The sequence below is a fragment of the Arctopsyche grandis genome, chromosome 10 (genome assembly GCF_051622035.1).
Source record: "Arctopsyche grandis isolate Sample6627 chromosome 10, ASM5162203v2, whole genome shotgun sequence".
In the NCBI taxonomy this organism is placed as follows: domain Eukaryota; kingdom Metazoa; phylum Arthropoda; class Insecta; order Trichoptera; family Hydropsychidae; genus Arctopsyche; species Arctopsyche grandis.
This window is the reverse complement of record NC_135364.1, coordinates 28209987-28234785: the sequence shown is the minus strand read 5'-3', so window position 1 is coordinate 28234785 and position 24799 is coordinate 28209987. Positions and strand designations below refer to the sequence as shown.

The following is a 24799-nucleotide window of genomic DNA, read 5'->3' as shown; positions in this document are numbered from 1 at the left end:
TAGCGTTTTAGGGCATTAAAAATGTTCAATTTTAGCATCTATTTTTATGAAGAGATTAATTTTAAATAATAAAAAATTTCGATCAATTTTAATAAAATTTATATACATACATATATACAATTTAAAGAAAAACACAACAATTAAAAAATAATAGAAAAATATTTTGGAATTAAAATTTCAATGAAAAAAACATGAATATAAAAATACAAAGACAAAAAATATGAATTTAAAAATATAATACCAATTAAAATTTATTAAAACTCAACATGGAGCATATTTCTACAGATTATTTTTTGAGATTTGTGCGACGATCGGTAACAATTATATTGTATTTACTAAAATACTGTTGCGTAGGGGTGGGTGGAGGATCCAAGTAAAAGGCCAAAGTCGTGTCACAGCATTTATTGATGATTAAGGAGATACACACTCTGGCAGTGCTCAGTCCAGAATGTCTTGATATCGCCTAAGTACCGCCTTATAAGAGGCAGGTCTCTCAGGACATCTACGACATCCGATTTGTTTACCTATTGTTATGGTCACGTACTCGGATGTGCAGTCCCACGCTTTGGCGTTATTAGTTCTAAGAACTCCACGGGAATGCGACCGAGTATCGCTATCGCCGCTAAGTGCAATCATTGTTTAGCTGACAGCACTTAGTCTAGGGATAATCCTTGAAAACAATTATAACGGTCACACAGTCTCTGGAATGCTACCCGGCCTAATCCGATTGCAACTAACCGGCGGCTCTTTTTAGTATACGTAACAATACCTTTCAGCATCCACACTTTTGTCTACTATTTACAGTAGTAGACAAAAGCAGTTGCTTGGTTTCGACAAGAAAAACACCATCTATGTTAAACTGCAAGCTCTGTTTTATCCCATCAATTTCTTTATCTCATCAATTAAGCATTAATAGCGAAATGCCCAAAATACGTGTCTCTAATTATTCCGTATTATTCAAAGGTCTTCTGCACCATCAGTCATCACGCCGTGGATAAAACAAATAAATTTACAATTGATTAAAAAGGATGAATACGCTGTTTTAATGTGTGATTTGCACAATATAAATTTAAGTGATGTATATTCAACGCTTATCAACGATTTTCATTGGGATCTCGCTTTATCTGAAGTAAAAATTCACATTTTAATGACTACTAATTCCATTAACCAACTTGTATAACTTGGTCTTATTGTCCTTTAGATTATAGCAGGCAGAAATTTCACTTGGATGGAGATGAACAAGTCGTTAAATCAACTTTTAGAACACGTACGACAGTACATTCGCAATTTGGATTCGGGACAATTGGACAAGCTGAGTATATGTTTCTTCAACAGTTCGATTTCTAATCCGATTAATAAAATGTCACTGTAAGTATCATTCAGTCTTCATAATATTTACAATGACTTATCGATGTAATACATTGAATTTAATCCATTTTGCAGTTATGTAATGTTGGGGTCTCATGTAATGAAATTAATCCGAGCTAGTTCACCTCATTTCAAGGATATTAAAGGTTTTTCCACGCATCCAACATGGCAATATCTTTTCAACATTATGAAGAATAATTTACCAGTTGATATTGCACTGAAAGATGTTATTAAAAATTCATCGAGTTTTCCAGCTTTAATCAATGCAGAATTAGGTCAAAATACATATGATATCATTGATTGGAAAATAAATATTAATAAGGTTTAAATTTTATTCAGTTCTTGAATATTTCTATTATTTTCGTTTAAGTAACAGTAATTAATTAGTATTTTTATTTTTAGATATTTCCAAGTGATGAACTGGAGAAGTATTATTATGAAATCTATCATAATGGTTCAAAAATGAACATTTCATCGGAATATATTGACATATCTTATATATCTGACAATGTGAGTTTAATTTATATAACACATATCCATAGATATAGAATACATAGATATGCCTTTACATACAAATTTCGTTGGAGATGTTGTCGCCATTAACTGAGGGGTGCGGGGGGTTTAACTAGCGGGGAAGTGGTGAAAAAAAAGTTCGACGCAGTGGTCGGCAGTGGTCAGCAACCAGTTTATGTACATGTGTACATGCTCTGAAGTTTTATTTTGTTTATAACTTTATTTTATTGGACAGTAAACCAAACTAATAAAGCCATATTAAGAAAATAATATTTAGCTATACACACTATATAGTATGTTATAGTATGTTAATACTACAAATGTATGTTACTATAATAAAACCATCATTAACTATTACAATATTTAAATATTAGTAACTTCCACAAGGATCAATTTTAAAGCTGACACTTTAATATTTAGTTCATTGTTTGTAGTTTTAAACTTAATGTCGATTTCTGAATTTCCTTCAGTGCCAACAAGATATACGTGTGCATTTAGAGACACCTGTGGCAGAGTTTGTCGACCGCTGTTCAATTACTGCATACAACACTACATACATCGCGCCGATATTTCATTATATGTTTAAATACTAATAATACTATAATTGAAGACATTATATATTAATTGTTACTTATGATATGTGATGCCATCCGCCTTTTTATGTTTTCTTGAGTAATTGTAACACAATTTCACTGAATACGTTGGCATTTTCGAAAAACGTCAATCGACCTTCCGTCTTAGAAGCTAACTAGCTACTAAGAGAGAGTGTGCATGCACTTTACTTTCCTTTGGGTGTGCATGCACCAAAAGGGTGATCGGTTTAGAGCGTCAGGGCGTATCTATGTATTCTATATCTATGCACATATCCCTTTATTATATTAATAGTGGTTACATTTTGGCGCCGTTTCTATATTTAAGATACAAATTTTGCAACATGATACATTTTGGTCTCTCGATTGGCTCTCAAATATAATTTCTGCAATTGAACGATCGCTCTGGAACCTTGGACACGTCGTCCAAAAGCTAAGTGTTTTGGATTGGGACGGTTTAACCAAATTCCAAGTCAATTCTGTCATTGATTTTACACTGCAAATGGTACAGAAAAGTTACATCAAAGCAATTGCATCGCAGTAAGTGAAAAATCAATTAATTTATGGTTGTGGCTATTTGCTGGTACTATAACTGCGAATTATTGGATATTTGCAGGTACTATATCTGCGACAGGTGCAAAGCATTCTGCGCATGCGCGTGAACTTATAATCCGATTATAATTTCTTACATTTAATGTATGCTAGACTTGTTTAATCAATCGTTCATTATTTTAATCTTATATGTTTAATAAATCGTTCATACTACGTCACTTTACGAGTTCGAACTAAATTTTAAGAGGTTTAAAACAAAATTTTAACAGTAAACACGCTGACAGTGACAGTTCTCACGCATGCGCAGATATAGTACCTGCAAATAGCCAATAATTCGCAGATATAGTACCTGCAAATAGCCAATAATTCGCAGATATAGTACCTGCAAATAGCCAATAATTTGCAGATATAGTACCTACAAATAGCCACAACCTTAATTTATATTTGTTTTTGTATTATTCGCTTTTTAATTTGTATTGTTTTTAGTGTGGATAACATCATTACTGAATTTAATCCAATAATAGACAATTTGGAAATAGAACATGATTTGAAAAAATTTGCAACAGGTCTTAGCAGTATTAGTCCGTTTATAGACGAGCTTATGAATAGTGTCAATATAAAATGTGAGCATTCTTTTAAGTGCTGATTCTAATAATCTAATATATGTACATATTATATATATAATTCACCTATTAAAATACTAATTTCGTTTTAGTTGAAATGAATAATGTGTTCTACAATTGGGATAACATTAAGAATAAAACACATTCAAACACGAATTTGACATTAGCAACTCTTAACACTATTCAATCGTCATTGATAGATTTATCACCGGTACGTTTGAATTATTTTATTCGATTAATAAATGAATCAAGAATATTTTTTATACAACTTTGCTAATGATTTTAGCTACTGAATAGTGATAGTGATAATATTCACATTGGAGAGTTTATTTGCAAGCGCACACTTTTCTCTACTATATTTCATGTACCAAAAAATTATGATCAAAAAATGTTGCGTGAAACACAAATACAATTATGCAAAATGACCAACAATGAAACTCTGACGTTAGCCGTTGTTTTATTAGAAAATATTAATTATACAGCTGTTTTCGATGGCGTATGTATTATTATGCATTTATATTTTATTTATGTACGTAATGTTTCAGTCTGAATAAGTTAAAAAAACATTACAGGTTGTACGTGTGTTGATTGATCAAATTGTCTACTCTTCAAATTTGACGACACAAGATGGTGAAACGGTGATAAAAAATTTTGGAAATATTATTGGGTTGATGCCGTCATTGAGGCAAGTTATTTTGAACGTGTCAGAAGTTCTGGCTAATGAACCAATCATAAAATCATTCCAAAGATCTTCTAGTCTTTCGAATCTATTATATGGTAAATATTATCAATTTATTTATGATATGTAATTGTAACTTTATCAAAATCGTCATGTCTTCATTTTAAAGATCCAAAGTTCTTTGACAATGTTGGTAATATGATGTGTGGAAAGCCATTTGTGATCAATACCAGTAGATTTTATAAAGTGATCGCTGAAGTAAAGGATAGTATAACAGAACCTGATCATAAACAATTAGAATCCCTTCCCAGTAAGTGAATTTATGATTATTTTTCATAGATATAGAATAACCTAGATAAGCCATTACGAACACTTTTGGTCGGAGATGTTGTCGCCACCAACTGAGAGGTGCGGGGGGTTTAACTAGCGGGGAAGTGGTGAAAAAAAAGATCGACGCAGTGGTCGGCAACCAGTTTATATACATATGTACATGCACTGAAGTTTTATTTTATTTATAACTTTATTTTATTGGACAGTAAGCCAAACTAATAGAACCATATTAAGAAAAAAATATTTAGCTATACACAAATTATACTTAAACTACAAATGTATGTTACTATAATAAAACCATCATTAACTATTACAATATTTAAATATTAGTAACGTCCACAAGGATCAATTTTAAAGCTTACACTTTAATATTTAGTTCATTGTTTGTAGTTTTAAACTTAATGTCGATTTCTGAATTTCCTCCAGTGCCAACAAGATATACGCGTGCATTTAGAAACATCTGTGGCAGAGGTTGTCGACCGCTGTTCAATCACTGCATACAACACTATATACATCGCGCCGATATTTCATTATATGTTAAAATGCTACTATAATTGAAGACATTATATATTAATTCTTACTTATGATATGTGATGCCATCCGCCTTTTTATGTTTTCTTGAGTAATTGTAACACAATTTCATTGAATACGTTGGCATTTTCGAAAAACGTCAATCGACCTTCCGACTTAGTACTTTCCATTGTACATTGAACTTTCCTTTGGGTGTTCATGCACCAAAAGAGTGATCGGCTTAGAGCGTCAGGGCGTATCTATGTATTCTATATCTATGTTATTTTTAGTATTGTGTTTGTGAGAGATTTTAACTAGGAGATTTAATTTTATTTGAGATAAAATGTATTCTAGATGATTATTGTCGAGAGTTTTATGAAGAGATATTGAAAATGGATGGTGGAAAAATATTATGGAGCTATGCTAAGCCTATGCTGATGGGAAAAATTTTATATACTCCAAATAATATGAATATACATAATATTATAGTGCATGTAAGATATTCCCAAACATATTTGCATTCAATACAAATTCATGAGATATAATTTGAATTTGATTATTTTAAAGGTAAACGAAACATTTTCGCAAATAGGACGTCTCTTCACACTACTTCACGATTTTTCTGATGGTTTTTCTTCACTCGATAACATCATAAAACACAATGTTAGTTTATTTACAATGCAAAAACTTCTCAAATCATCATTTGTTCAAGATAAATTTGCAGACACGTTTGGAGAAAATTTCTCAAGCAGTGATTTTACAAATATTGATCTTAACAGTTTGATTGATAGCTTTGGAAATTCAACAGTATGTTATTGAAATGTGTACGTTGTAGGATTATTTTTAATGCTAAAGTTGTTTAATTTTGTTTTACTATATTTTATCCACAGTTCATGAAAGAAGTTTTAAATAGAGTGTCAAGTATGTCAAGTTGCATACTTTTAAATAGATTTGTACCAATGAATAGTGAAAAGACTTTAGAAGAGAGAGCTGCTCGATTAATGGAAGCAAATGAATTTTCAGCTGGTATGCATTTTTCATTTAGTATTTTAGTCTATTTAATTTGGTCTAATACGTATGTAATTGATTTATAGGTATTGTTTTTATGGATACTGATAATAATACAAATACAAACATTCAATATAAAATTAGAATGGATATTGACAATGTACCTTCAACGAGTCGTCTGAAAAACAGGTATATTAAATAATTTAAAAAGTAACGTGAAATATCATTTATGTTTGTCATTATGTCATAATACTTTTAGGTTTTGGATGCCTGGTCCGAATGGGAACTTTTTAGAAAATCTTAGATACTTCAGAGGCTTTGTTCAACTGCAAGACATGATCGACCAAGCTATCATCATTTCTAGTCAATCTAAAAACCATTCCAATTTGGAACGAATTCGTCGCGATGCAATGAACAATGGCGTTTCAAAATGGGGAATTCACACACAGCAAATGCCCTATCCTTGCTATATTCAAGACGAATTCAAAACAATTCTGTATGAATCGCAAGCACTGGTTATTGCATTCTTTTTCTCGCTAATATTAGTCGTGGCATCCGTAGTTAGGCATTTGGTATGGGAAAGAGAATCTGGAAATACTTCGGTGAGCATTTTCAAACATTTAATTTTGCTTGTTTCTTATCTAATAGTTCATTTGATGATTGCTTACATTTTTTTTAGCTCATGTGTGTAATGAGGTTGCAACGTAAAAACCACACTCTCTCTTGGTTTATAGCATCACTGATTGAAGTGTTTATTACAATGGCTGCGCTCTGTATTATTTTGAAATTCGGAAACATATTACCAAAATCTAACACGTTTGCTTTGCTGTTGGTTTTGTTTAATTTTGGATTTTCTGTTGTTATGTTTTGGTAAGTTCTATTATACATATTTACATATCGTATTATTTTGTATATGTATATACATATGAGGGGCAGGGAAGGTATGTTGACCGTATTCCGGCCTAACGAAACACATGTTGTGTAGTTTGTAAGAGGATCGTTTATTTTTGATCAATTGTTACAATGTTTATTGTATGTACGATGTAATGTTTATTGAGCTTCGGAGAAGTGAGCTGGTTGAACTCTAGAAGTTCACTCTGGTGTTGCGAGCTGGTTCGTCGCTTTATATACATACGTTCTGGCTTGAAGCGTGCCGTGTGCAGATGCTTTGTCTTCTTTCCAGGACACGTGTTGACCTGTTTTCGAGGCACGTGTCCTCGGTACACGTGTGGTTTATAGCTATGGGGTCAGCGCCAGGACGTCGTTCGTTTGAGAATGGGGTCGTGTGCCACGCGTAAACGACTTTTCAGGACATGTGTTGCGGTTGCCTGATGACATCACTGTTGGGTTTCGTTCGTTTTACGATCGAGCGATGAACTCTTTCTTCTGGAATGGTCGAAGGGAACGTTGCCCTTGAGTTATGCATGTTTGTACAGGATCGATGTTGAGATCACTGGTTTTGATTCGTAATAGCACAAGTCGTGCTATATTCCTACACATGCTTAAAAATTATACCTGTGTATATTATTAGAAGACCAATACAGTACCTCAATATTGGCTTAAGTTAAATTTTATTATCCTATGAATCATCGGTGACTGAATGTTTGACTGTTTACTACTTGTTCCGAATTCTTATTTAAGTGCTTCACCACTTAATTATTATCAAAAATAATGGTTTCGTTTTTTCATTGCTAAATTATTGTTATTTCAGCTACATGGTAACTTCCTTTTTCAAATCGGCAAGTTTAGGTGCCGTTTCAGCAGTTATCATATACTTGATATTCTTCATGCCATATGTAATAGTGATTTCATTAGAAGCACTCCTTACACTACCACAAAAGATTATAACGGTAATTATTTACATATATGTACATATATAATATTCCAAAAGTTATCTTCAGTAATATATATTAACATTTTAATGATCGATGTGATTTGCAGAGCTTATTCATGTCAACTGGTTTTTGTTATACCATATTACTTATCGCTCGTTTTGAAGTACAAGGTGTTGGATTGCAATGGATGAATATAAATGAATCTCCCCTCGTTGATGATCCCATTAGTGTTGCTAACACTTGTATTATTGTCATTTTTGACGCACTCATTTACTTCATTATAGGCTACATAATCAATTACATAAGATTCAGTAAGTGGTCTTAATAAATAATTTACCATTATATTAAAATATTACATATTACAGTGATTGATTGAATTTTAGATGACAGAATACACGTCGATGTTATAACCAATAATTTAAACAATAGTGAATCATCGATTGGTGTAAGAATCGAAAATGTAACTAAAGTATACAAAAATCGCGATAAGAAAGAGATCAAGGCTTTGGATAATGTCAATATAGATTTATATAAAGGACATATTACTACCTTACTCGGTCATAATGGAGCTGGAAAAACAACGCTTATGTAAATTTTTTTGATTACAATTTATGTTTATGTTTGTTTGAATTTTAATTTAATTTTTCGTCACATATTGCAGAAAAATTCTTACTGGAATAACTGAACCGAATTCTGGGAAAATAATCATAAATAAACAAACCGGAATAGACAATGTTGTCAAAAACCATATAGGGTTATGTCCGCAAGCTGATATTCTGTTAGAACTGATGAGTTCAAGAGAACATCTCATTTATTATGCTCGTCTGAAAACAGATTCCAATCACGGACAAGTAAAATATGACGTTGATAGGTTAAAAATAAATTTATTATTCGATTACTTAAATTTACATTAACCGTTTGCCTGCGGCCGTCTTCTATGGAAGTTCTGAACTTTGCATGGGATTTTGAGGCTTATATGCGCCTATTTCAACTGTTTTAAGGTTCAAAATTGGTTGAATATATTACTGAGAGTTGAATGACATCTATTCAATTTGCTTAAAATGAATATATACCAGTCAAAATTAGTTTTTTGTGAAACCATATTGAAACCTCGTTTATATGACGTCACGTCTGTTAAACAATGGTGATGATACGTCTCAATTGTATGAATAATGATTATTAGACAATTAAGCCAAAACTACGAGATATATTATGTATTTTATTATTTAAAATAATACTTTATGTGTTAATTAACATATCTGGTTACTTGAGTAAATATTAAAATCTGTATTTAAGGTCGAAAACTCGATTGCCAAATTCGTGAAAAAGGTGCCACGTACAGGGCTTGTTCGCTATATTTATTGCCGCGGGCAAAGGGTTAATTATATATTGATCACTTTACGTATTGAAATTGTAAACTATAAATTCAAATTTTAGCATGCTTGAAATAATGGGATTAGTACATTTATCTGAAGAACCCGTATGCAAATTGTCTGGTGGCTTAAGGCGGAGACTCTCCGTCGGATTGGCGTTCATAGCGAATCCACACCTTGTGGTATTTTTAACTTAAAACTTTATTTTTTAATTATAAAAACAGAGAGGTTTATTTAATTATTTAATGTACGTACATTTAGATACTTGATGAGCCTTCGAGCGGAGTCGATCCTGTGGCCAGGAGAGATATTTGGTCTTTGATAGTTAGTCTTAAAGGAAATCGCACAATTCTACTCACTACTCATCACTTGGACGAAGCTGAATTGCTTAGTGATACTTTGATTATTATGCATAAGGTATATTAAATTAACTTACACTTGTTTTATATAACATTAAAATGGCTTTTTATATTCATATTTGAATTTTAGGGTAAAATTTTAACAAGCGGATCCCCATTGGAACTCAAACATAAATATGGATCTGGTTACAATTTAACGGTAACTTTTCCCTCGAAACAATTTCTAAATGGAAATTTGAACAATTTGAATTCGGAAAAGAGGAATTTGAATAGTGATATTATAAACGAATTGGATTATGAAGCTCATCAAAATTCAATCGAAGAAGTCGACGTTATGACTATGAATGCCAAACATTTGCTTAATAATATTAGAGAAATTGTTACTAATGCAACTCTCGATACTGTTAATATGAATAATGTAAAATTCAACTTACCGTTTCTTAGTTCTGATGGACAGTGTCATAAGTATGTCGTTGAAATAAATAATCAATTTGCTTCTGTATTTAAATCATCTAAAATGTGTGTTCATTTCAGTTTTTCTTCAGTTCTCCAACTTCTAGAAGAGAGAAAGCTAATTTTAAAATTTTCTAATTTGAATATGGAATGTAGTAGTTTGGAACAAGTATTTCTTGACATCTGTAAGAAGGCTGATTCGAATAATTCAATAATGCATGACGGTACTAACATTTGGGAACAAGAAGCTGCAGAGATTTCCAGTGACACCATTTCGAGTGGTAAGTTATATCATTTACAAGATCTGAAATTTTTGAAACTATTAATGGTAACATTTGACTGTTCTATCATTGGATACGAGTACTAAACTCATACTGTCTTATAGTCTCAAGATTGACTAACTAAATTATAGATTTTTGCATGAAATTATACATCCATTGACGATTTCGTATTGTTAATTTCAGACGATAGTAGAAAAGACGAATTTCAGAAATCAGACAGGCTACATTTGATGAATGAAAATGGTACTTTACATGGATCTTTTACTGAACAGATGTTGGCATTATTGAAGAAACGGTTTTTGCACTACCATCGCAATTATCGAGTATTGATTATTACCTTGCTATTACCGGCTGTCTTTGTAGCTTTTGCAATGGGTTTCTCGTTAATACGTCCTCCAGATGACAGCGAAGATCCTCTAAATCTTTCATCATCACTTTATAACAAATTTTCCGCAGAATTTGTAACGTATGTACTCATCTCTTTAAAATATATACATATCTTTCATTTGAATAACAATAACGAATATTATAGTTTACAAGAAAATCCTACGGGTAATATAGATGGCAATCATATCATCAGGAATATAATGAATAATTCTATAAAAGCTAACAACCGAACATTAGAACAATGGATTGAAGTAAGTTAAGTCAGTTAACGAGATTGTATCTACTACGAAGTCACTTATATATATTTATAATATTATATTTTAGAATACTAGAGATTGTAAATGTATAGACGGTTATCAAAAGTGCATTGATACGAATATGGCTAATGACACAGTCTTACCGATGAACAAAATGATGTTGTTACCGACGTCTAAAGACACTATCGATTGGATTATTAATACTCAAGACATATACACAGAAAAAAGGTATAATACAGAAGTCAGATTTTCTAACGAATAACTGAAATATGCTAAGTGGTCATTTAAATTTTGACGAATTTTTAGGTACGGCGGATGGAGCTCTACGTTCCGAGATTCGAAACTTAGCATTCCTGACGGTTTCACGGTTTGGTACAATAATAAAGGTGATCATGCCCTACCAGCGTATATGAATACGCTTAGCAATGCAATATTCAAATATAAATCTAATGATAAGCATGTGAAAATAACCACGTACAATCATCCGTTGAAATTATCTCAGGAACAACTCAGTAGATCTACTCTGTAAGTTGGATGATTGAATTGTCAATAATTTAATGATTTTCAATGCTCTACATACTTATTTACATATATCTGCTTTAGTTTACAGCACGTAGCTGATGTGGGCATCGGTGTGGTGCTTCTTATAGGGTTTAGTTTAGTTCCAGCTGGGGGCGCAATTTATCTAGTCAACGAAAGGACTAGTCAAGAAAAAAGATTGCAGTTATTATCTGGTGTATCACCTTTCACATATTGGATTAGCGCATTAATATGGGATTTATTGGTAATTACATATATACAGGCCCAGCCCGAGGGTAAAAGGTGCCCCTAGACAGATTGATTTCAGCGCCCCCCCCCCCTTTAATTTTTAAACAATAAATTTCATGAAAGTTCTTGAAATTTTATGTTGGAGAAAAATATATTAAGACAAAATGAATAAAAAATTAAATTTAAAATGTTTTATGTATAAAAATGAATAAAATAAAATAAAATACGCATAAGTATGAATAGATTCGGTAATGAAGACATTAATTTATATTCAACAATGAATTGAAGAATTTTAAGACATTTCTTCTTTCGAATATGATTGGTTAAGATATTTAATTTCGCCAAGCAAATCCATCCCTGATTATATATGTATACATACATATGTTTCAGCGGTAGTTTATATCAAATACAATTCCAAATTACGATTTGTACCGACGACAGTTTGTTGATTTACAAGTTTTATTCGTGAGTCGTCGATATTTGACAGTAAACTTCCTGCGTTCTTCGCAAATTATAATATTGTTGCGTAGGGGTGAGTGGAGGATCCAAATAAAAGGCCAAAGTCTTCACAGCATTTATTGGGTGATTAAGGAGGTCCACGCGCAGCCAGTGCTCCTTCCAGAATGCCTTGATATGGCCAAGTACCTGCTTATAAAGGGCAGGTCGCTCACTGCATCTTCCACGTCCGTTTACTTCTCCATTGTTTAGGCACGTACGGTCTCACGGTCTCTGGCACGCAGTCTCACGCTTTCGCGCTCTCAGTTCTGAGAACTCTGGTGGAAAGTGACTGAGTGCCGTTACCGACCACAAGTCCTGCTACGTCAATTCAGGGGTCTCCACTGCTAGCCCCCCTTAGACTGCACTTTAGGCAGGGGGGATAATACCTAATGCCCTGCCCTGCTCAAGAGTCGTTGTATTTTAAAGTGAACTTGCTGCGTTCCTCATAAATTATAGTATTTTGCAATCAATATAGTTAATTCGAGTAGAAAAATTAAGTTGAATATAGAATGTTTTATAAGTCCAAACAAAGCCAAATTATTATATTTATTTTTTCAATTTAATAATCAAACAAAGAAAATGGGGGCGCCTCATAGCGTCCCTTGTTTATGGCGCCCTAGGCATGTGCCTAGTTTGCCTAGCCGGCTCTGCATACATACATATAATGACTCTTAGTGATCATATTGTATTCCATACATCTAAACTGCTATTCAAATCTTCTTTCTTCATATCTGTTAATGTAATTTTCTCTAATGTTTTATATTTGTATTTTAATCTCTGTTCTCATTACATCAGACATCTAATACCCTCAAACTTTAAAATATAAATACTCATTTGATTTTTGGTATATTTCAGATAATTATCGGGGCTATAATATTAGCATTGTGCGTCTTTGAAATATTTGCTTTACCAGTATACTTATATAAAGAAAATATACCAGCAATTTCCTTGCTGCTTTTACTTTACGGGTATGTGCTTAGTACAACTGTTTAAAGTGCAAATTCATATACAAATAATTGATGTTTAATTTTGTCAGAATTTCATGTTCCACATTGATGCACATTTTGGAGAAATTCTTCGTTGATGCTAGTCTTGCCAATATGATTTTATTTTGCTCAAATGTATTCATTGGAGTTGTGGGACTGACTATACTATTGATAATCGATGTGTTGTCTACATCCGAAGTATGTACATAAGTATATTGATATACATTCAAACCTTTCTAGTTTTTCAGTTGTATATTTACGTATAAACCTTTAAATTTGTTTCAGCACATGGATTACGTACGATGGGCTCTGCACAAAGTGTTTTTAATATGTCCACAGTTTGCCCTCGGCGACGGCTTAGTAGAAATATCTAAAAATACAATACAAGCATCAGTTTTAAGTAGATTTGGAATGGACACGTATCTGTCGCCATTAGGCTGGGAGCTGATGGGTTGTCACTATTTAAGCTTGACATTAACTGCAATTTTATTCTTTTTGATCAATATGCTGTACGAGTATCATCTCTTGGACTCGCTATTTGCAATGTGAGAACTTATTAGTTTACTCAGAACAAGGTATTATTTTCAATATAATAATGTAATAATTTACTATTTTTTTTTATAGTTTCCAAAAAGAAAACCACTCTTCCATAGATATAGATAAAGAAGATTGCGATGTCATAACAGAAAAATATAGAGTGGAACTTGCTACATTGAAACCACATTACAATATGGGCTTTGATAGTAACGTGTCCATATCTAAATTGGATAAACTTCAAGATCAAGCAACCAAATTAGACGCAAATGATGTTTTACAAATATTATCTTTGAGGAAGGTGTACAGTGGTGTTTTGGAGAATAGAGTTGCTGTCGATAGTCTCACATTTGGAGTGAAGCCTGCTCAGGTAAAGATACTGTCATAATAACAGTTATATTTAATTTAAATGAAGGTTGTGGCTATTTGCAGGTACTATATCCGCAAATTATTGAAAGTAGCCACAACCTTAAATAAATACATTTTTCCGAATTCTATAATTTACTTGATTACCTAATGATTTTAGTGCTTCGGCCTTCTTGGCGTAAATGGTGCGGGAAAATCAACAACATTCAAGATGTTAACTGGAGAAATTAAGCCAACAGATGGTCAAATATTTATATTAGGAAAATTGGTCACCCAAAGGGAACTGTGCAATGGATTGATTGGTAAAATTTTGAATTAGCACTATTGCTATACAGCATTACTATTGCTATACAGCATTACTATTGCTATACAGCATTATAGCATTACTATCTCTATACAGCATTATAGCATTACTATTGCTATACAGCATTATAGCATTACTATTGCTATACAGCATTACTATTTCTATACAGCATTATTATTGCTATACAGCATTAAAAATTACTAAATTATACAACTGTTATATATATATATATATATATATATATATATATATATATATATATATATATATATATATATATATATATATATATATATATATTACTATTGTATTACTATTGCATAACTATTGTATTACTATTGCATTACTATTGCATTACTATACTGTTATGCTATATAGCATTACTATTGCTATACAGCATTACTGTTGCTATACAGCATTACTATTGCTATACAGCATTATTATTGCTATACAGCATTACTATTGCTATACAGCATTAAAAATTACTAAATTATACTACTGTTATATATACATATATAGCATTACTATTGCTATACTATTGCATTACTATACAGTTATGCTATATAGCATTACTATTGCTATACAGCATTAAAAATTAATAAATTATACTACTGTTTTCAGCATATTGTCCGCAAGTTGATTCTTTAGATCGTCTCTTAACTGTAACGGAGCATTTGGACTTTTATTCGAGTTTAAGAGGCCTTACAAACAAAACTTCAGTATATATAGTTTTCAATTTTGTTAAATACAATCACTAATCTTTCACTCTATTAAATTGACTCTTTATGTTACAGAAGATAAAAAGCACACTCAAACAATTTGATTTGCTGAAATATTCTAATCAGCAATCAAATACATTAAGCGGTGGCAATAAAAGAAAATTATGCACTGCTATTTCACTAATGGGTAACTCCCCCATTGTTCTTTTAGACGAACCAACGAGGTAACTTTATTTAAAGTACATTTTTACATCAGAAAACATGTTGTTGATTGATTGACGTTTCAATTGCAGTGGAATGGATCCTGGAGCACGCTTCAACACCGGAAATGCTATACAAAAAGCTATAAAAGCTGGTCGTTGCATACTATTAAGTTCACATAGTTTAATAGAATGTGAATCTCTATGTCAAACAGTGGCAGTAACTGCATTAGGGAAATTCCTAGCAATTGGTCCTCCAAATTACTTAAAACATAAGTAAGTCTACGAAAAAATTAACCATTCAAGTGTACTATGTATTGTTATTAATTTAAACATCATCTTTAGGTATGGTGGAGGATATTTAGTATCGATAAGATTAGCTTCGCCAAATCAAAAGGGTCAACTTATTCAGAGTATGTCTGAAATGTTTCCACAAATGAGAGTGCAAAATTCTCACTATTGCACCACGCAATTCTTAGTGCCAGTCAATAATCAAAATGGTGTTTCGCGTACGAGTTGTAGCACCGCAATCAAAGAGTTGAATGCCAATGTTGTGAAAACTCAGTTGAGCGATATATTCAGCGGTTTATCGCAAATCGATGCCAAATTGAATGTGATCGATTATAGTATTAATCAAAGTTCACTAGATCAAGTATGTATACATATGTACACATTATACTTATATATTGAATTATGTTAAATGTAATAAAATATTTTTATTTTAGGTATTTATAAATTTTTCGCACAGCCGAGACGAAAAACCGACACGTGCAAACGATGGCCAAATAAAACTTTCCACACTTGAAAGACAATATAGTAAAAATAAAGATGTTAATTTATGTTCCAATTATGTCATCACTAAGTTTTAATAAACAAATATTACATTTATACAATGAATCTCTTCGATGCCATTATTATTGCCATGTGATTGTTTAAAAATAAAAAAAAATTAAATTTAATAAACCGTCTTCTGATTAAATGTAAACTAATGAAACCCAATTAAATTATATAGTTTTTAACATTCTTTTCTTTTTATCAAAGGTTTGGATGTAGTTTTGTCTGTAGTTACACATTGGATGTAGTTATACATATATGTAAGTTGTATAAGTAATATTTAGACAAATATTATTATATAAATATTTTTATGTTATTCATTCAAAAATATGATTATTTTTAAATCATTCGAATGTGAATGTTTATCCCATTTATTAAATTATTGGTAATGAAATAGGTATAAATAAAAAGTAAGTACTTTCACAGTGTATGAATTTCATACACAAAACTAATCAATTTAATAATTAAAAAAAGTACGAGACAGAGGAAACAATTGGTTTTGGCCAGAACATATTAAAATACGTACAATTTAACGATTTTATTTATAAAATAATTTAAACTCACGATTTTTATAAAGAATTACATATTATATATTAGTTGTGGATTTACTTCAATAAAATTGGCGACAATAGTTGACACATACCGTAATACTATTAATTAAAGAAAATAATTTAGTACGTGGGACAGATGTGTTGACCGTGTCCCGGTCTAAGAAAACACCGTTTGTGTTTGTAAGAGGATCGTTTATTTTTGTTTAATTGTTACAATGGTTATTGTATGTACGAAGAGGTTGAGATTCGGAGAAGTGATCTGGTTGAGCTCCAGAGGTTCACTCTGGTGTTGGGAGCTGGTGCGTCGCTTTATATACGTTCTGGCTTGCAGCGTGCCGTGTGCAGATGATTTGTCTCCGTTACCAGGACACGTGTTGACCTGTTTTCGAGGCACGTGTCTTCGGTACACGTGTGGTTTATAGCTATGGGGTCAGCGCCACGACTCGAATGCGGTCGTGTGCCACGTGTAAACGCTTTTTAGGACACGTGTTACAGTTTCCTGATTACATCACTGTTGGGTTTCGTTCGTTTTACGATCAAGCGATGAACTCTTTCTTCTGGAATGGTCGAAGGGGACGTTTCCCTTGAGCTATGCATGTTTGTACAGGAGCGACGATGATTGGTGTGAAATGTATGAGATCACAGGTTTTGATTCGTAATAGCACAAGTTGTGCTAGATTCCTACAATAATATTACGACTTCGACTTTACAGTCGGATTAATTACAAGAAAATACGTTAGTTAACCCTACAGTGCATAGTGATTCATATGTACATATATGCACCGATGTGCATTTTTTTTTTGCATAGAACTTCGTGTATCAGAGATTTTTTTACCTGAATACATTTTTTTACCTCAATTGTGAACCATCCACTCGCCAGATGTTATGTCATAAAAATAATCCCTAAACCTTTTCTGACCATTTTGTGTCGATCTGTCGACTGATCAACACGGGTAGTGACTTCGTGCTACTTTGCAAATAAATAACTTGCTTTACGTCTTCAAGGTATGTCCAATTTTTTTTAATTGTATTCTTGTATTTATATATCCTAGAGCAGGGTTCCCCAAACTACATATGTTCCGCGGAAAACTGGTGCTCCACGGGACCTGAATAGGTGTTCCGCGAAAATTTTGCTATGGTTTTAAATGCTGCAACACATTTAAACAACTTCTACCTCAAATTGAAAGGCGAGTGATAGTAAGTAATATTGACTGTGTCGAAGACCTCACTACTTGTATGGTGACAGATGAATTAAAGTGTTGTTGCACTGGCTGTACAGTGTTACAGCGGCGTGCTGGAACACCGCATAGTCCAGAGTGAGCGAGACACATGTTTGCAACTGCAGGCAGATAGCTCTGTCTCTTTCGCTCACACACGTTAATACTTTACCAGCTCATCGCCTCTGGGCTGAGTTTATTTCCAACCTCGCCGCTGATAGAGCAGGATCGGCAGCACTATCGACATTCAACTGTCAGTTTGTCTAAGATTTCGCGCGCTTATTCTTTCATTTGATTGGTTGGCTCCCACGATCACAGCTTTATTCGTTTCTTTTATACGTTTTCGTTACTCTTAATTGGTTGTGTACGAGCCCTCATCAAATCTCCGGTGAGTCGTTTTCATTTTGATAACAGCAAACTTTTTAATTCTTCTGATAGTCTATCTGTTTACTCGTAATTTTTATTTATATATATTAAGATTAAGATTTTTTTCTTTTAAAAATGGAAGAACCAAAGAATTCAGTAAAGTATTTACAAAATGTACATTTTTCGCGACTAGAACTTGCCGAAAAAGTCGCAATAAAAGCATTAGGCCGCCTCACGCCCAATTTAAATACTTCACAGCATGCAACTAGTAGATCTTTTAGTTACTCGCGAAAATTTAATCCAGACATTTATAAAAAATACAGTTGGTTAACGGGATGTGCAGAAAAAAACGCGTTGTTTTGTTATCCGTGTCTTTTGTTTGGAGGCGACGCATCTTGGACGAAAACAGGAGTTATTGACTCAAAACATTTACAGGTCTATTAGCTACAGAAGGCGCGTGCACAGTACTCATACAAATGCATTTTTCATATACAGGCTGTTATTTATATATTTTATTTCAACCGATCGTGTAATGTTTTTAAGATCTATGATATAATTTGGGTGGCATATTTATTTAATATTTGAATACGTACCACGAATAAAATGATAAATAGCATTTTTTTAAATTATAAGTAAAACAAACGTACGTATGCAAAAATTAATACGAATTAAAAAATGAGAAAAAAATATAGGATATAAATTATATTAAACAGGAAATAAGTGATTTTAAAAGTGTTCGAATTTTGATAATAATGCAGTCCTTTTCATTATTATATATAGACATTCTTCTTTGTCGGCTAGTATTAAGTCCCGACCGTTACAAAGATAATAAAATAAATTCGCAAAGAAAGCGCTACACTTTGTTGTTTATTTGCTCACTTCAAATTTGTTTACTGTTGGGTGCCTAGACCATCAAAATATTTTTTCATTATTTTGCATAGAATTGTTTGTCGGCTTCAGAATTTTGTAGCCAAGTCAGAACTTGTCATAAATAATAATAAAATAAACTTACAAAAAAAATATTGCGGCGATCTTTGGATAATGCCGCAGTACATTTACACCCAGAAAGTCTACCCGAACCGGAAGTGTTTCTAATCAAATTAAATACATTGTTCATTTTATAATCTTATTTTTGAATTTCAATTTCAAACTTTTCTATTATAAGACTTTACTTTTACTACTCTACTACTAAACGTACTTCTAGTTTTACTAACCTTTTCTGATTTTCTTTAATTCGTTACTTCTTTGCTCGTTTTGGATAGTCTTCTGTTTCTATACAATGTCGTATCATAATTCTTCTACGCCACTTAATTCTCCATCACTTGAAGAATCCATATATTCACTATCAGAATATTCTACTTTTATAATGTCAGTGAAATTGTCCGTTAAAATATCGAGTTTTGGTTCCAGTTCAATAAATTTTTCTTCATGTTTTTTCACATGTCTCCAAACGTCTCTGAATGTATCAATAGTGATTGACTCTGCTTTTTTCCTAAACAGCTCTTCAACGACCTTTAAGTCAAACATGACATTTTTTGAAGCTACTTTACCCTTAATAATGCCCCACAGTAATTCTATAGGGTTTAGTTCTGGGTGGTAGGGTGGTAGGCGTAGTACGTTATGTCCGTGAGCTTCCAAGATTTTATCAAGTACAAACTCTTGATGATTTTGTTTATTGTTTTTTATTATTTCATATAAAACAGGCTTTGTGCATTTTTCTGGATAAGGTATATTAAATTTTCTTAACCAAGCTAGCATGTCAGCTTTTCTGGAATTAGATGTGGGCATAGGTTCTGACGTGACATTATGGTACGACGCATTATCAATAACAATTACAGATTGGGGTTGTAAATTTGGAACAAGCTTTTCTTTAATCCATTTTTGGTAATTAATCGCGTTCATATTATTATGATAATCTCCGGTTTTAATTTTAGATGGATATATAAGTAACGCATTTGGAATAAATCCTTTTTCAGAACAGGCGTGAACTATTATTAGCATATTACCCTTATAAATCGGTAATCTGCAACCTTTGCTAGTTTCATCGGACCATGATTTTGGCATCGTATGTGAGCTATTTATATAGGATTCATCCGTGTAAACTATAGGGCGGCCTTGCAATCTATACTCTTCTAATTTGGAAAGATATATGGATCTCTTCAGTCGAATTACATTTTTTTCAATAAGTGTTTGTTTATTATTATTCATCTTTCTCCATTTGAAACCTAGCCTACGAACGATAACTCTTAACGAAGAAATTGCACCTTTAAATTTTAAACTGTCTTTCAAAACTTCTAATAACTTTTGTAGCGTCGGAAATGTCTTATGAACTAGATGAAAATCGTAGATAGTTCGCCTGATGACCTCTTGATCAAAACTATCCACTGTAGTTATTTTTGATAACCTTACACGATTTTTGCCCGGTGTCCTTAAAACAACTCGCACAGTCGATGAAGATGTGGATGCTGCTGGATCTGATGACTCTGAAGATATAGGTTGTGTCGTTGATGGCTCCGATATTGAAGGTTGCGATGTTGGCGGTTTATTAGCCACCACAAATTGATTTCGTACTTCACAAACAATTCGCTGAACACTTCTTTTAGAAACACCAGTCGCTTCCGCAGTTGAAGCATATAAATTTTTCATAAAACTATTTCTTTCGTCACTTTCACTATTCACTATACGATGCATGAAATAGTTGAAAACATTATACACAATTTCGCGAGATTGTCCCGTTAGTGTTTTCCCAGATCCAATTTTATTACAAAGCATTTTATTATCATATATCCACTAATTCTAATGAACTAACTCCAATTAACCAATTAGCAAACAATATAAGAACGCGTTACGTCAGTTTGTGGGGGTTGATCGGTGACTGACCAGTGAAACTGGAAAAAATCACCCTGTAGTGCACACTTGATCACTGAGCAAAAATCACCGAGCAATACAAAAAAATAATTGTTGTTTCTGTCATGCTCGGAAAGTGGGTGCGTATGAAAGGGACCAACTGATTGTCCTAGAAAACAGATACAAAAAATCTTATTCATATCTTCACGGATACAATATACGTGTTTGTATTGGTACGTGCCAGCTTTCGCTGCGCGAGCTATAAACGATAAAATTAGAAAACACGAGGGAAGTGTCGAACACTTAAAAAATGGGTGTAATCTCACGATTTTGGGATCGGCGAACATAAAAACCCATTCAAGCGAAGCTTATCGCCGGGAAATAGATAAGCATAACGAAAACGTCCAAAAAAATCGGGATGTTTTATCTAAAATGATTGATTGCGTTAAATTTTGCGGTAAATTTGAAATGCCAATGAGGGGACACGATGAAACAGATAATTCAAAAGATCCAGGAGTTTTTCGGGGGCTTCTAGAATATTCACAAAATTTGGACGATTCTTTGAAAAAATATTTTCAAACTTCTTCGGTTTTTGAAGGGACGTCAGAAACTATTCAAAATGAACTTTTAGATTGTATTTTGAACGTGTGTAGGGAACAAATTAGTGCTGAAATAAAAAAAGCAAGCTATCTAGCTGTTATGGCAGATGAAACGAGCGATGTATCGATGCATTGTCAACAGGTTATTGTTTTTCGTTACGAATTAGGGGGTAAAGTTTTTGAAAGGTTTTGGGGATTTTTTAATCCGGAAGATAAGAGCGCAGAAGGTTTAGCAGCATGCATTACTGAACAATTAAAACTAGTTTTAAACGACGACAATGAAAAACTTATTGCCCAAACTTACGACGGTGCCGCTGTACTGAGCGCAGAGAGGGGAGGTGTGCAGGAAATTTTGAAACAAACTTATAAAAATGCACACTTTATTCACTGTTATGCTCATCAACTTAATTTAGTCGTTGAGAAAGCCGCGTCGCGAAACCAGCAAGCGCGAATTTTTTTTAGCAATCTTTCTGGAGTACCAGCCTATTTTTCGAAATCTTCATCGCGTTTGGACGCACTTGAAAAAGTTTCAAAAATAATTGCTCGAGGTTCGAATACTCGATGGAATTTTAACACTAGAGTCGTGAATACGGTATTTGAGAATAAGGATGCCCTAATTAAATGTTTTCAAACGCTTCAAAACGATCAAAATCCAGCTACGATTCTTGGAGCTTCGGAGCTTCTTGGTATATTCGAAAATGAAAACTTTAACTTTTGGTTGAATTTTTTTCACGAAATCATGCCTCATGTTGATATTTTATATACTAAATTGCAACTCAAGGATGCCAATGCTTTAACTGTTCATGAAGGGGTAGACACTTTAATTAAAACTTTACGGGGAAAACGGGATAAATTGTCCTCAATTGATGATTTAAATTTTTTCCCTCCTCAAAAAAGGATAAAATATTACACAGCGAACAATATAATCGCAGCAATAGAAGTGTGTGATTATATCGCTAGTCAAATTGAAGAGCGGTTTAAGTTCACAAGTCATTTGTCTGCTGTAAAATTATTTTTCCCTTGTTTATACCCCAATATTTCATTTTCAGATCATATTCTGTCGACAGAAGTCGACAAAACCGTTAAAGCATACCCAATGCTAGACAAACAACGTCTAAAAATGGAATTACACGCATTATATGAACTTCATCACTTTAAAAATATTAACAGTGTTTATAAAATATATAATTTGTTTCGCGATACGGGTGTGGGAAATTCGCTTATCCAGGTTTTTGCCGTCTTAAAAATAATTGTCACAACTCCTATGACCACAGCAGAGCCGGAAAGATGTTTTTCAGCTCTTAATAGCATTAAATCGTTTTTGAGAAATTCAATGGGGCAGGATAGATTAACCGCATTGGCTATGATTAGCATAGAAAAAGAAATGATTGGGGAAATACCGGACTTTAATAGAAAAGTCATTGATAAATTTGCAGAACTTAAAAACCGAAGAATGGAATTTAATTTTAAATAGAAGTATAGGGGATGAACGAATGAGATGATTGGCATGTTGATGCACGTGTTTTTATTATGACAGCTGAAGGCAGAGTGAGGTAGCCACTCTGAACACAGCCGAGTTGGTCCCAACTCGCAGGAAGATGACCGAACTTTTTCACCAACCTTTAAGAGGGCTGGACAGCAGCGCCTTGTCCATACAAACTTACTAAACTTCTCCCTTCCTCAATTATGGCACTAGAGAAATTATTTTTTAATATGCTATGGATATCCACCATTGGGGTGCATCTATCGTTTTATTTTTTTGATTTATTATTTTTTGTAGGAGCTAGGAGCCGCCAAACATCTATAAAATCGCCTCTTTTTTACACCCACGAAAAGAGTCCAGCGTGCTTATTTAACGGTCGATTTTAAAAAAAATACGCTGATAGATGCACAGAAAATATCTTTCTCATACCGATGATGAAATTTTTTTTAAAATTGGTTCAGTTTTGGAGGAGAAAATAGTTGATTAGGAAAGCTGGATTTTGTAAATTTAAAAGAGGTAGAATCTGTTGGACGCGCATCTGTCCCTTTTACTCAATATATGTGCGGGGGTCGGGGGGGGGTCCGAGGCTAGTACACGTACACTATACACACACACTCGCACTCACATACGCACTCACATACGACTCATATACCACTGTTCACATGACAAGTTCATACATACGATATACAATTCGCTCGAATCGTAACTACACAATATGTACGTATTACATATTTCGATACATAAGTACTATATTCGCGCACACCAAATTGCAACTTCTGACTTGTCGATTTCTTTTTATTTCTCCAGATTGGTGTGTCTATGTATGTACGTGACACTTTTATACGAACTTCTAAAATAAAACAATGTGTTATGTAAAGTAATTATTGAATTTATTCAAAATATTTTTTCATTTTGTTTGCGGAGAAAATGAAAATAAAATACTAAAATCTATTTTCTACATATATATTAGTGAAATATTCACATTTTTTAAAATACAGGAAAAGATTATAGTAATTAAACCCTTTCACGGGCAAATTATTTTAAATTGATATATACGATTTTTTTCTTCTTGAATATTGTTCACAGGTACAAACAGAAGGCAAATATATTTTTTATTAAAACAATTAGTAATAAAAGTGGGAAGTATATTTTCCAGGGATCTTTCCTTGGTGCAGTTTTGAAAAATGAAAATGCATTTACAGATAACAAATATACTGAACATAAAATAATAAATGAAAATAAAACACACATTATTAAATAAAATATAGATATATTTAAATAGACTTATCAGCTTCCATGACATTAGCGCTGTCACGCCAATTTTTAAAACACTTGTGCTCAGTTGCATCTATATTTAATTTTGTAGCTCTGGCACATATGCAGCGGTAAGGGCGGTTTCAGACTAGCGT

At 32.9% G+C, this 24799-nt stretch overlaps 3 protein-coding genes across 3 annotated transcripts in view; 2 read left to right on the top strand and 1 right to left on the bottom strand.

The window, feature by feature from the left end:
• Positions 1-16384, top strand: part of ldd (lipid droplet defective) — a 40568-nt gene extending 24184 nt beyond the window's left edge. Inside the window, exons 28-66 of the mRNA XM_077439334.1 lie at positions 964-1129; positions 1202-1368; positions 1444-1690; positions 1771-1878; positions 2800-3011; positions 3510-3646; positions 3739-3857; positions 3933-4142; positions 4219-4423; positions 4495-4635; positions 5520-5659; positions 5733-5972; positions 6056-6191; positions 6260-6362; positions 6433-6775; positions 6853-7043; positions 7885-8023; positions 8115-8319; positions 8392-8596; positions 8670-8879; positions 9446-9563; positions 9643-9798; positions 9871-10205; positions 10275-10474; positions 10658-10940; positions 11007-11112; positions 11186-11346; positions 11425-11643; positions 11722-11902; positions 13240-13352; positions 13421-13568; positions 13656-13915; positions 13995-14274; positions 14431-14572; positions 15196-15293; positions 15369-15517; positions 15587-15769; positions 15839-16145; positions 16219-16384. Of these exons, the coding sequence (XP_077295460.1) occupies positions 964-1129; positions 1202-1368; positions 1444-1690; positions 1771-1878; positions 2800-3011; positions 3510-3646; positions 3739-3857; positions 3933-4142; positions 4219-4423; positions 4495-4635; positions 5520-5659; positions 5733-5972; positions 6056-6191; positions 6260-6362; positions 6433-6775; positions 6853-7043; positions 7885-8023; positions 8115-8319; positions 8392-8596; positions 8670-8879; positions 9446-9563; positions 9643-9798; positions 9871-10205; positions 10275-10474; positions 10658-10940; positions 11007-11112; positions 11186-11346; positions 11425-11643; positions 11722-11902; positions 13240-13352; positions 13421-13568; positions 13656-13915; positions 13995-14274; positions 14431-14572; positions 15196-15293; positions 15369-15517; positions 15587-15769; positions 15839-16145; positions 16219-16362 (7207 nt within the window). The 3' untranslated portion in view covers positions 16363-16384. The remainder of the gene's footprint in view (positions 1-963; positions 1130-1201; positions 1369-1443; positions 1691-1770; positions 1879-2799; positions 3012-3509; positions 3647-3738; positions 3858-3932; positions 4143-4218; positions 4424-4494; positions 4636-5519; positions 5660-5732; positions 5973-6055; positions 6192-6259; positions 6363-6432; positions 6776-6852; positions 7044-7884; positions 8024-8114; positions 8320-8391; positions 8597-8669; positions 8880-9445; positions 9564-9642; positions 9799-9870; positions 10206-10274; positions 10475-10657; positions 10941-11006; positions 11113-11185; positions 11347-11424; positions 11644-11721; positions 11903-13239; positions 13353-13420; positions 13569-13655; positions 13916-13994; positions 14275-14430; positions 14573-15195; positions 15294-15368; positions 15518-15586; positions 15770-15838; positions 16146-16218) is intronic.
• A 3364-nt stretch (positions 16385-19748) lies between these two features.
• LOC143917752 (uncharacterized) lies at positions 19749-20669 on the bottom strand. The gene has a single exon (XM_077439333.1). It carries the CDS (start codon positions 20667-20669, stop codon positions 19749-19751), a length of 921 nt encoding a protein of 306 aa, XP_077295459.1.
• A 110-nt stretch (positions 20670-20779) lies between these two features.
• LOC143917751 (zinc finger MYM-type protein 1-like) lies at positions 20780-23381 on the top strand. Its single transcript, XM_077439332.1, has 5 exons — positions 20780-20804; positions 20852-21001; positions 22120-22348; positions 22487-22896; positions 22957-23381. The coding sequence occupies exons 1-5, from the start codon at positions 20780-20782 to the stop codon at positions 23379-23381; spliced, it is 1239 nt and encodes a 412-aa protein (XP_077295458.1).
• Positions 23382-24799: the final 1418 nt, after the last annotated feature.

Bases quoted from the DNA above. Each gene is read 5' to 3' on its own strand.
- LOC143917752 (XM_077439333.1), bottom strand. From the start codon at position 20,669: ATGAATAATAATAAACAAACACTTATTGAAAAAAATGTAATTCGACTG.
- LOC143917751 (XM_077439332.1), top strand. From the start codon at position 20,780: ATGTCTTATGAACTAGATGAAAATC. The intron at 21,002-22,119 runs GTTTATTAGCCA...TTAATCCGGAAG, and splicing joins TGAAGGTTGCGATGTTGGCG to ATAAGAGCGCAGAAGGTTTA. The intron at 22,897-22,956 runs GTCATTTGTCTG...TTTCATTTTCAG, and splicing joins AGAGCGGTTTAAGTTCACAA to ATCATATTCTGTCGACAGAA.